The 13,075-nt window shown below is 41.7% G+C and overlaps 1 protein-coding gene across 1 annotated transcript in view; it reads left to right on the top strand.

Moving 5' to 3' along the window:
- Positions 1–2,821, top strand: part of LOC130407199 (serine/threonine-protein kinase prk-2-like) — a 52,997-nt gene extending 50,176 nt beyond the window's left edge. The window contains exon 5 of the mRNA XM_056729940.1: positions 2,289–2,821. Coding sequence (XP_056585918.1) covers positions 2,289–2,401 — 113 coding nt within the window. The 3' untranslated portion in view covers positions 2,402–2,821. The remainder of the gene's footprint in view (positions 1–2,288) is intronic.
- The last annotated feature ends 10,254 nt before the right edge of the window (positions 2,822–13,075 follow it).

The raw sequence follows: 13,075 nt of genomic DNA on the forward strand, positions 1-13,075 counted from the left end.
CAGGGAAACTGGGGCACAAACTATTAAGGTAATGAATGGGTAACAAGGAGGGAGGGGCATCGCCACGCCATCAATCAAGACTGAAAGACACACACTTTAACAAGCGAGGCACAGAGAGTAAGTATAGTAGAATCCAATAACAGAAACTTTTTGCATTTTGTACAATATTGTTAGCCCAACTTGACAATTATTTCACCTTTTATTAGCATGAAAATAACGACATCAGAAACCTCATTGGTGGCTACAACCCTGGTTCCTGCAACAGTTGCAATTTGAAGAGTTAGTAATACGTGTTATTTTGTACAAGCAGAAGTAAATGAAATAAATTGCTAGACTTGTTAGTGTTTAATGTTTATTTTGTTGGGGATTTCAGAAAATATTTGTTCGTTTTATTGTTTAATTAATTCATATATGGTATTTGAATGTTTTAAGGTAAGAAACCATGGCTTTACACGAAGAAGTTTTACTCCAGTAGACGATATGGAAGCCAAGTCAACAGGTTAGTTTTGATGATGAGAAATGTCGGTGCTGGTGGTCTAAATTAACAAAATCTGTAATATCAATAAAATTGTGTTTGAGGTTAATGTGAGTTGTGGTGGCATTTTCAAAATTTCTCATAAATTACTGGTTTACCTATAGACTGATTTTGGAGTTGTCTTAGAGAGTACTTTGAATGTTTTGAAAGCATTAGTGGAATATATTTATATCAGCTGACATATTTTTAGCACATTTAGAAATAACAATTTTGGAAAAAAACTAAATGTTAAACGTCTATTTTACTGATAGATTGCCGAGCTGGTTCGTCTAGACTGAACACAAATGTCCCGAACCAGCTGACGTCCAGCCAGCCAGCACGTGAGTCTCCTATGTAGTGCACTATGTCGGGTGTCCGCCATTTTGTAGCCTTGTCCGAATTCTGTGTAAACGACTCATTCCATTCCCTACATTTGTTCAATACTTTTTACTCACAATGCAATCTGATTTTGAGTGTACACTCGCTCACTCATATTTCCCATGATACAACGCGAATCCTTATACCTAATGTATTATGGCTCCTGTATGATATTGCTTATTGCTCCCTAAACTCTTTGTAAGTAGCTTTGGATAAAATCGTTTGCTAAATGACTAAATGTAAATGTAAACATAGAGATGCGTGTTCATTGTTTTGATCCATATGTGTTTAAATTAATTTAACTGTAGAGTGTGATGTACTGCTGTAAAGCTTACAGGGATTTTTTCTTTTTGCAGGTCGCCATCAAACATTCTCCATTAAACAATATCCGTTATGTGGATACTGTAAGTTGGCAAGATTTAAAATATCAAATATACTGTACAGATCTAAAATCTCATGTACAAATATCAAACATTCTAACTATTTACGTTACTTAACAAATTACCAAATTTGAGACATTGACATGTAACATCTTTTTAACAAAACTATTCTTGTGTTTAAAGCTGTTTGAAGCATTAAAAAATTATTGATTAATGAATGTTATTCATACTCAGTTGTTATGCTCATAATATCAATTAGAAAAAATATAGAAAATGCATTTCTTATAGTGGTCTCAAAGTAAATGAGACTACAGTCAGCTAACCTTTTTTTGTGCTTTTTCACCAGTCTAAGGGCGAGCATCTACCCAAAGAAGTGGCTGTACATCAGGAGCTACATAAATCAGAGACATGCCCTTATATTGTTAAAATATACGACTGGTATCTGGAAGATCAGCTCATCATGACTATGGAATACCCACGGCCATGCATGACCTTGCATGATTTCATCCTATGTCATTCAAGTCATCTGGGTGAAACCTTGGCACGTCGTTTGATGACCCAAGCAGTTACAGCAGCCAAATACTGGATTAGGCACGGTGTCAACCATGGTGACTTGTCATGCGACAACTTCTTGATCAATACAGATATGATGCAGGTGAAAATTATAGATTTTGGATCCGGCAGGTTTATCTCAACTACCAATAACCTAGAGCCAGGATACTGTGGTGAGTTTCTGTGTTGCTATAGCATTAAGCCCAGATGTGATGACACTTTTATAAAAACTGTTTCCAAGCTTTGTGTTCCCCCTGTAACACATTAGCAAAACTTACAGGGATGATGGATGCCGTTATTCTGTGACTTCAATAACTTTTACTGATTAAATGTTTTGCTCACTTCTTGCTTACGTTACAGACAGTGCTTATGCGGTTGCAGTTTTTTTTTTATTCAGGTCCAAAAAGAGTCTATTTAACAGCAAGATTTTGACAGATTCCTAAAATGTCTGTTTCCTCTGTCAGGGTTCTGTTCCTTCCTGTCTTGGGTTTTCGTGCCTTGGGGACAGTGTCATGACAATATCATGTCTTGTGAGTGTGTTTTGTTTTGTGTGGACACACGTGGTGGTTTGTTTTGACATTTTGCCGTGTGTCCTCCTGTCTTTCGTTTAGCTCCGCCCCCTTGTTTCTCCGTTAGTAATCTATTAGTGTTTCATCTCCCTCACCTGTCCATTCTACTTCCCGCCAGTCTCCCTTAATGTAAAGTCTCGTCACCTCCCCGTCCCCTTCCCTATGTCATTATCTCTCGTTAGTGTTCCCCTGTTCATTGTTTGTTTCCCAAGCCTCTTTGTGTCTACGTGTTGGATTACATTGATCCCATTTATTGTTCCCTTCGTGTTTTTGGATTTATCATTTGGATTACCATTTTTGACTGGTTTGTTTTGTTCCTCATGATGGAAGTATTTCAGTTTTAAGTCTTCTATGATTTATCGGGTTTTTGCCCCATAGCGGTTGTTTGTTTTTGTGTTTTAGAATAAAGTCTTTTGGTTTTCCCTTTACCTGCCTGCATTTGAGTTGTGTCCACAAAGCCGTTTTATGACATCCTCTTAGGTGGTCTAATACATTTGTTTATCACTGTATATCAGTGTTATAAATGACTGCGTGTTCTAAAGAATATAAATTACTGTATATTGCTCTTGACCATACAGAATGCCATGACTTGATACACTGTAGCGTATGCAGGGAACCTGCCGACAGGCTCACATTAGATGAGTACTCGGATCACGAGTGGTTCATGCTGGGAGAAGGACAAGAGTGATTTAACTGAACAGGACTGGTCCCCATTCACTTATATTGTATAGATACAAAACCTTCCGTCGAACTCAGAAGATATTTTGAAGAATGATGTTTTCTGGCCTCCATTCCCTTGCGTTGGTTTTCTGTCTGTACATTAGAAGTGAACAGGGATCAGTGTTGTTCAGTTACCAACTTTCTTAAAATATCTTTTGTTTTCTGCAGAAGAAAGTCAGTCATAAAGGTTTGAAATCACAAGGTGAGTAAATGATGACAGGATTGTCATTTTTGGGTGAAACAATAATGCATCTGTGGCCACCAGTACTTTTACAGAAATATATCTGGTTTCACGCAAGCCACCCTAATTAAAGGACGCAGATGGAAACTGGTGTGTCAAAAATATACATTTGTTTATTTCACAATCGTTCAATTATATAAACAATTTAAAAAGATAACTGTAATACTCTATGAAACTTCCCAAATCAAAACACCAAATGGTTATGGGTGTGTACAGAGTTTTCCTCCGTAGACGTGTTAGAATTCAAAGCACATCACGTCACTCTTAATAAATTAATTAATACAAAGGTAAAACAACCCAGATAAATATGGTATCCGTGATTTACAGCCTTTCTCCACTCCACACGCACACCACTGCAGGTAGTTGTCTCCTGGGAAAACTACACGTTACCCAATGAATATTTCAAACCAGAGAACCCCACAGAGTATACATAAGATTATAAAAAAAAAAAAAAAAAAAAAAAAACATTTATAAAACATACATTTATAAAACACAAACCTCCTCTCTCTCTCTCACAAATGGCCCTAAGGCGCTCAGCAATCGGTAGGTTACAAAATATTGTAGGCAGTTGGTATAGCTAAAACTGATAAGGAAAAAAAACAGTGACTCGACACGTCCCCTGTGTAGCAAACAGATGTTTGCACCATGTCTTCCCCGCAATCTCACACTGCGTTATGGTGACATAGGATACCGATCAATATACCAAGCTTTTACAATCATTCACAACATAACATTTAATTATCTAACTTGGTACCTGCAACGGTTTACCCACGTTCCCTGAATAGCAAACAAATGTGTGCACCATGCGTCTTCCCCACAATCTCACACTGCGTTACTGCGACAGAAGGTACAGAATCAATATACCAAGCTTTTAAAATCATTCTCAACATATCACTTGATAATCTAACTTGGTACCTGCAAAAGATTTGTCCAGTGGCCAATCTCCAACCTCAAGCAACAAAAACAGCACTAGTTTGGACCCACAATCCTGGTGCTTTCATTCCCCACACTGTAGCGACACGCTATCCTAGAACAACAGTCTTGCTTGTCGCTCGGACTACGTCTCTCTAAATAGCCAGCTGAGCAATTAAGCGCTCTGAGGTGACGTCCCCTGGGTCCTAATGTCCGTTCGCTTACATTCACCCCCTCCTAAAATGTCACCGTCCCGTTGTCAACACCAGGGTCTAAACACAGCCTGTAATGAATTGGCTGTCGGGTGAGTTGGAACCTCCTCCCCACCATCCCCATTTATTACAGCCGCACGAGGAAGATGAAAACGATTAGAGTGCTGGCCTGCTGTTAACCGTGTGGTTCGTCGAGTTTGTTGAATTGGAGCTTGCTCTCCTTCCTCCAATCTACCACACCCAAAGTCTTGACTCAATTCCATGGGATCAGAACTTGGACTAGCAGGTTGTTCATGTAGCTTTCCGGATAACAACGGGGCTGCAACGCATCTTGGTCTTTCTGAATCATGTGGATTCAACGGTGCACACACACCCAAATCAAACTCCTCATCTGTACTAGGGTCAGGACTCGGTGCCATGTTCTCCTTAGGCACGTCTCTAAATAACTCTGCATCAATCGCACATGGGAGAAGAGAGCCTAAATGCATTGGCAATGGGCGCAATTCTTGTCGATGGATATTCCGCTCTGGGCCTGACTGGCCCTTTGGCTTGATTTTGTATAATACCCCAGCCTCATCCAGACATCGCACTACTTCATATACAACGGGTTCCCACTGGTCTTGGATTTTATGGCGACCCGGGGGATGACTTCGCCTGTACACAAATGAGCCAATAGGCAAGATTGGCAATGGGACCGCACGATGTTGTGCTCGAGAAGCAGCTGCAGCTTCCAATTGAGTTCGCGCCTGAAGATAGGTTGATGTTAAATGCATCTGATGATCTCGAACCCAATCTTCTGTCGTCCCACCCGATATCACCTCTTCGGTTAGTCCCAGAAGCGAATCTATAGGAAAAAGAGGCTTTCTCCCAAACATCAACTCATAAGGAGAGAACCCTGTAGAGCTATGCACTGAGGTGTTATAGGCAAACAACAGCTGGGGTAAATGCTGAGGCCATCTCTTTTTCTGTTCTGGGGTAGTGTCCGGAGCAAATCGTGCAATGCCGGTTGAAGCGTTCACATTGCCCATTACCTTCTGGATGGTAAGGGCAAGTACGTGACTTCTCAATTCCATACAACTGGCAAAGACGTTTCAATAGTTCTCCCTCAAAGTTTCGTCCTTGATCTGAATGGCTCCGTTTTGGGACCCCATAGGTATAAAACCATCGTTCCGTAAGAATACGCACGACCGTCACAGCTTTCTGGTCTGATGTAGGATATGCTTGTGCAAACTTGGTAGAGAGAACCTCCTTGTTGTGACTGATGTGTTTTCCATCACTAGCTCGTTCAAGCGTGGTAAAATCAATGGCCACAATCTCTAGAGGTCTAGAAGCAAGCAGACTGCCCATAAAAGTTCTCACCTTTGGCTGTACAGCTTTGGCGGTCACACACCTAATACACTCTTGACACCAACGTTCAATATCTTGATGCATGAAGGGCCAGTAACAGCGTTGACGTACAAGGGTGGTAGTACGTTCCACCCCTTGATGCCCGTGATGGTCATGGAGATTAGTAAGTACTTCACTTCTCAGCCTCGTGGTCGCAGCAGCTGTAACACTTCCTCTCTTCCCCCAGGGACATGACTCCGCCGATACAAAACTCCCTGCCGTTCTTGGATTCTATTCCACTGGCGAACCATCTTGACCACCACAATGGGAAAGGAGAAAGGGCTACAACTCACCCGCACTACCCCCTGCTCTACCAAATCTTGGATATGAGTCTTCACAAGATCATACTGGGAGGGAGGGAGTTGTCTATTACGTTGGCGTATAGGTACATCTAGCAGGGGAATCTCATGCTCTATCAAGTTCGTACATCCTAAATCCCCGTCACTCGGACTAAAAACCACACTATATTTCTCCAACAAGGCCTTAGCATCTTCCTGTTCTACCTCTTCTAGGTTAGGCCGTGATATATTGGCCAGACCAGGGACAGGGTGATTTACTACTTCAGCCGACTGAATGAACACCGTAGGGCTCTCACAACTTTCTTCGCTGCCAAAAATCACAGGTTGACTATGGAGACATAAACTAACCATTTGAAGTCTACCTAAAAAAGTACGGGGTCTAAGCCACCTGTCCTGAGTACCTATATTAACCAAGGGTACATAAACAGTTCCCTCACCAATAGTTACCAGGAAGCATGGGATCAGGAGGTCTGCAGGTAGTTGCCAGTCACCTATACCTGGGGGTTCTAAGAATGCAGCAGGGATAAGTGAACCAACTCCCTGTCTGCACAAGGCTGGGACTAGCTTAAATGACCCAGAGGGAACACAGATGGAGGAACCTGGATAAATACAGACACTACCAATAAATTCAGAATCAGTTAAACGTTCAAGAGTCTGACACTCAGACATAGCGTTCTTCAGCACATCCGGTACAGCTGGTGGGGAGTGAAATAACGCAGTGCCATGCTGACCAAACAGCTCTCTGTAACAACTTTGCAGTATATTCATTCCCAACAGACCAGGAACATCATGTTTTCTTGTCTGCGTCTGTACATCAAGGGGATCTCGTACAACCAAAATACCCATTCGAGACAAAGTTCTACCCAGTACTTCCACATCCAACTCTAAATATCCTTTATGCGGGATATTTAGTCCATTGGCGGCTTTAAACTGTAGCCAGCCACATGACTGCAAAATACCCTGACCCTGGGATTGGAAATGTTCTGCAAAGAATTCCTCTGTTATAGTTGACACCATTGAGCCTGTATCCACAAGACATGGCACAACAACACCTGCAATTACAACCTTCATTACTGGACACTGGCCAATGAGCGTAGAATGTGAAGGTAGAGTTGACTTTAAAAGGAGCCACCCAATCCACCATCTAGAACCTGGCTCGGAGCACTAGGTGAAGCTAGTTTCCCGAGGGCCCTATGGAATGAGTATTTCTACCTCCACCCCCAGTTCCACTCTGGAACTCCCCGGCTGTAGCAGCTTGATGGGCTCCCTCCCCATTACGACAGCGCCTAGCTATATGACCTGGCTGTCCGCACCGCATACAGATAGGTTTACCTTCTGAATCAAACCGATATCGCCGAGGCTGGGTGCTAGGGCCACTGGGTGCAGCTTGCCAGATTGGGTTAGACAAACATTGCAAAATTGCATCTAGTTGTACTTGTTGCTTACGCAGAGTTTCTTTTAATTCACCAATTTCTTTACTGGGTTCTACTGCTACAGCACTTGAATTTACCCCCAATTCACAGGCATAAATATGGGTATCACAAGAGTAGGCTCTAGCCCGTGGAAGACTAGGACGCTCTCCGTCATCTGACCAACGCAGAGCTTCACTGCGAACGTCAATAAAGGACATACTAGGTTGGGATCGTATGAGACGTTTTAACTCTCTGCGAAGCATATTATCAAGGACATACTCAGCAAAATGATCACGAATTACAACATCAGAATCAGGAATTCCCCTTGGATTCTTACGCTCAATTACCTCCATTAAAGACATTACGGATTGAGAAAATTCACGCAAAGATTCCCCATCACGCTGGCGTCGCTGAAAAAATTGTTTCTGAGCTTCAATATAAGATTGAGGGCAACCAAATGTTTCAAGCAAAAGAGTTAGGATTCGATCAGGGTTATTTCTATCTGCCGTGGGACGGAATCGGATCTCTGACTTTGCCTCCCCATCAAGAAGGTCATACAGAAACAATGCCGGCTCAGTAGGGGTCATATGTTTGGAATTTAAACATCTACGGGCTTCTTCTACCCACTCCTCAACCCCCAGACATCCAGTACTATTACTACCTGAAAACCTTGGGCATTTCCGCTCTCTTGGGATAATAACATAACTTGGGTTTACTAAACTTTCTTGCTGACTACTAGTTACCCCTCCCTGTCCTGCCACAGCATTCGGTTCCGCTAATGCTTCTTGTTGAAGCCTGGTATTAACAGCCTGCAGCTGCTGGAGCTGCTCGGTCAGAGCCCTAATCTGATCTTCTGTACCCACAGACATGATACAGACAAAACAAACAAAAAAACAACAATGATAATAACAGTGATAAACAAAAAGGAAAAAAAAAGTCTTGAGGTTAAAGTCCAGCTGGTCTTGGGCTGCTTCTCCAATCCTCCTTGCCAGCCACTGTTTTTCCTTTACCCTAATTGACCACCAGTTATACAGATAAAAAAAATATATACATATATATATATACACACACATAGATATGAGGAGGAAGGGGATGACACCACCAGCAACCACCCAAACAACCCTGCACGACTACGCCAAATGTGGCCACCAGTACTTTTACAGAAATATATCTGGTTTCACGCAAGCCACCCTAATTAAAGGACGCAGATGGAAACTGGTGTGTCAAAAATATACATTTGTTTATTTCAAAATCGTTCAATTATATAAACAATTTAAAAAGATAACTGTAATACTCTATGAAACTTCCCAAATCAAAACACCAAATGGTTATGGGTGTGTACAGAGTGTGTACAGTCTTCCTCCGGAGACGTGTTAGAATTCAAAGCACACCACGTCACTCTTAATAAATTAATTAATACACAGGTAAAACAACCCAGTTAAATATGGTATCCGTGATTTACAACCTTTCTCCACTCCACACGCACACCACTGCAGGTAGTTGTCTCCTGGGAAAACTACACGTTACCCAATGAATATTTCAAACCAGAGAATCCCACAGAGTATACATAAGATTATTAAAAAAAAAAAAAAAAAAAAAAAACACATTCAAAAAACACAAACCTCCTCTCTCTCTCTCACAAATGGCCCTAAGGCGCTCAGCAATCGGTAGGTTACAAAATATTGTAGGCAGTTGGTATAGCTAAAACTGATAAGGAAAAAAACAGTGACTCGACACGTCCCCTGTGTAGCAAACAGATGTTTGCAACCATGTCTTCCCCGCAATCTCACACTGCGTTATGGTGAAAGAAGATACCGATCAATATACCAAGCTTTTACAATCATTCACAACATAACATTTAATAATCTAACTTGGTACCTGCAACGGTTTACCCACGTTCCCTGAATAGCAAACAAATGTGTGCACCATGCGTCTTCCCCACAATCTCACACTGCGTTACTGCGACAGAAGGTACAGAATCAATATACCAAGCTTTTAAAATCATTCTCAACATATCACTTGATAATCTAACTTGGTACCTGCAAAAGATTTCTCCAGTGGCCAATCTCCAACCTCAAGAAACAAAAACAGCACTAGTTTGGACCCACAATCCTGGTGCTTTTATTCCCCACACTGTAGCGACACGCTATCCTAGAACAACAGTCTTGCTTGTCGCTCTGACTACGTCTCACTAAATAGCCAGCTGAGCAATTAAGCGCTCTGAGGTGACGTCCCCTGGGTCCTAATGTCCGTTCATTTACACATCTATAAGCAAAAACTTCAACACCTTGACAATATAAAGACGAGAAAACTAAAACTGGAGAAAGAATTGCTTTGAAGGGGACTTTGTAGTAAGTGCTACATCACTGTTTCAAAAAAAATCTGACCTAACATCGCTTTTTCCAGGCAAAACATGACTGATACCTGCATTTTATCTATAGAATTTAAATAAAATGCATTTGGGCCCAAGCATGTTTTTGTTGTTTTTAAGAATAATAGAGAAAGGGAATTCCAAAAATGAAATCTCATGAAGGTCAGTGTAGTGGTTGAAGTGTAGTGTCTGGACATCATCAGCATCCTCTGTCTTCATCATCTCCTCTCTTTTCTCATGATGTGTGTAGTGTAGCACATGCAACAGTAACAGGCCCTGACAGGTTTAAACCTGAAATCCTACATAGCTTAAGTGGCCAAAAGTCATTCATAATCACAATCCCATCATAATCACCTGTGTTAAGGAAAAGTGCAGTTAGCCCCAGAATGTAATGCATTTACTGTGTGCAATGCAGTGAGTTTTGACTCTTTCACTTTCTCTTACATTCCATTCCATTTTCTACCGCTTATCCGAACTACCTCGGGTCACGGGAGCCTGTGCCTATCTCAGGACTCATCGGGCATCAAGGCAGGATACACCCTGGATGGAGTGCCAACCCATCGCAGGGCACACACACTCACTCATTCACTCACGCACTCACACCCTACGGACAATTTTTCCTTTCTCTTACATATTCAAGTAATTTACATAAATGTGACTGGCTCATGCAGGCCATTTTGCTTCAGTGCGGGTGATACTGAAGGAGCACAAAAAGTCCTACATCATCTAAGAGATTGTATGTAATCTGTCAGTTTCATTTTCCTCATTGATTCAGTTCCTTTTTGCTTGATATAATATTACTAATCTGAAATATTACAATTAATAAGAGTTCACCAGCAAATAGTTTTGTCATGAACGAGACGGGACTAAACTGTGGGGATTGAGAGAGAACAACTTTATTTAAAGAAGATAACAAGCAAGATCAAAGTCATGGTGAGAAAAAAACTTAACGATTTGACACAAGACAAGAGAAACAGGGAATGAGAAGAAAAACTAAATGAGAATGTGAAACTGGGGCACAAAGTATTAAGGTAATGAATGGGTAACAAGGAGGGAGGGGCATCACCACACCATCAATCAAGACTGAAAGACACACACTGTAACAAGCGAGGCACAGAGAGTAAGTATAGTAGAATCCAATAACAGAAACTTTTTGCAATTTGTACAATATTGTTAGCCCAACTTGACAATTATTTCACGTTTTATTAGCACGAAAAATAACGACATCAGAAACCTCATTGGTGGCTACAACCCTGGTTCCTGCAACAGTTGCAATTTGAAGAGTTAGTAATACGTGTTATCTTGTACAAGCAGAAGTAAATGAAATAAATTGCTAGACTTGTTAGTGTTTAATGTTTATTTTGTTGGGGATTTCGGAAAGTATTTGTTCGTTTTATTGTTTAATTAATTCATATATGGTATTTGAATGTTTTAAGGTAAGAAACCATGGCTTTGAAAACAAAGAAAGTTTTACTCCAGTAGACGATATGGAAGCCAAGTCAGTAACAGTAGTTAGTAATATGTGTTATTTTTTGTACAAGTGTGGCCTGTGGGTTTGAGGCACACTTTTCTCTGTCTCTCATCTCCCTCTTTCTTTGCCCCCGCTCGCTTTCACTCCTCCTCGTATCGCTACGTCATCTAATGTGGGTGGGAGAGGTCGGTAATTGTTAACAGGCGTACGAAACGCGTATGGAATGTCTGGACTGACGAGCACAGAGGAGGTACACTTTTATCTAGTTCTTTTAGCGTATCCTGTTCGTTTACTGCTTTGGGTGTAATAGGGCTCTGTTGTTATGCTCGCCAGCATTTGTGACGGGTGAATGCGTGAAGCGTCGGAACACTGTCTACTAACCCAATCGCTATTGCAGAAAGGTATGTTATGGTTCTGATTATAAGGTAATGGGCAAAAAGTAAAGCGATCATTCGATTAATGGGTCTGGTGTCAGCGAGTGTGTCTTAGTAGCTATATGTATACTGATTATGAATTTTAGGCGTATAGAGCACTTAATTAGAACTCTTGTTTCTTTTTCTTTGTTAAAGAGTCTTCAGCCAATCCGATTGTCTGCTGCTGTTCTTTTGAGTGTGTTTGAATGAATGGGCAGGTGCTGCTTTTTAGACACTTATTTGTTTTGTTTGTTTCTTTTTTTTTACTAGCCGGTGTGCTACAATATCTGTGTGTAGTGAACTGACAGTGGCCACCGGCTAGCGGTTTATATATATATTTTTGTTGTTTGTTTGTCTTCACCCATTACATTAGCCTCGTGTGGGTTGGGCCCACTGGATAGACTTTCCAACGGGCTCCTGCCTGGTTTCCTTAGCGTGTTTCACTCATTTAGCACGACGTGTGCAGTGTACTGCTGTGAAGTGTGTATTCTTAGAAATAGCTCAAAGAGCCTGGTTGTCATTGTTGTGCAGTGTTTGTAGTGTTTGTTCTACTCTAAAGTGGTGTGCCCTAGCTCACGTGTGGTACAGAAACTTAGGCCTGAGTAACTTGTACTTCGGTGGCCCACCCCCTTATGGCTTAGTGTTGTGTCAAGTGATGAATTTGTGTGTTATTTATTGAAATCCAAAAGCGACTCAATGTTTTTACTGTAACAAAAATAAAGATTGTACTTTTCTACTTTGTTGACCAAGCCTGTGTGTGCTTCCTGTAAAATATTCCCCTTGCTCTTACCAGTCTGGTCCAAGGGGTGGCGTAGTCACCACTGCTATAGCCGTCAGAGGCTACAATTTGGCGTAGTCGGCAGGATACATTTGTGTCGCTAGGACAGTCTATTTTAGCAGCACCTGTGTGTGTGTGTTGTGTGTGTTTGTGTGAGAGTTTGAAGGTGTGTATAGGGAACAGCAGCTGACAACAATATGAGTGGTGGAGAGGAGTCTGCGACGGAGTTACAGCGGCTGCGACAACGTCTGGAGCAACTCCAGGCTGAAAATGAGAGCCTTTCGGGAGGAGGGACAGCGGGTAATGCTGGTAGTAGTGCTACTAGTACCCAGCCTGTCCGACGGGAGCAAGTACTCTTTATACCTCGAGAGCGGCGGTGCCCGAAGTTTTCTGGCTGTGCAACCGCAGGGCCTTTGTCTGTCGAAGAATGGATTGAGGAAGCTAAAAGTTGTATTCGGGCAATGCAT

This window comes from Triplophysa dalaica, chromosome 18, assembly GCF_015846415.1.
Source record: "Triplophysa dalaica isolate WHDGS20190420 chromosome 18, ASM1584641v1, whole genome shotgun sequence".
Taxonomy (NCBI): domain Eukaryota; kingdom Metazoa; phylum Chordata; class Actinopteri; order Cypriniformes; family Nemacheilidae; genus Triplophysa; species Triplophysa dalaica.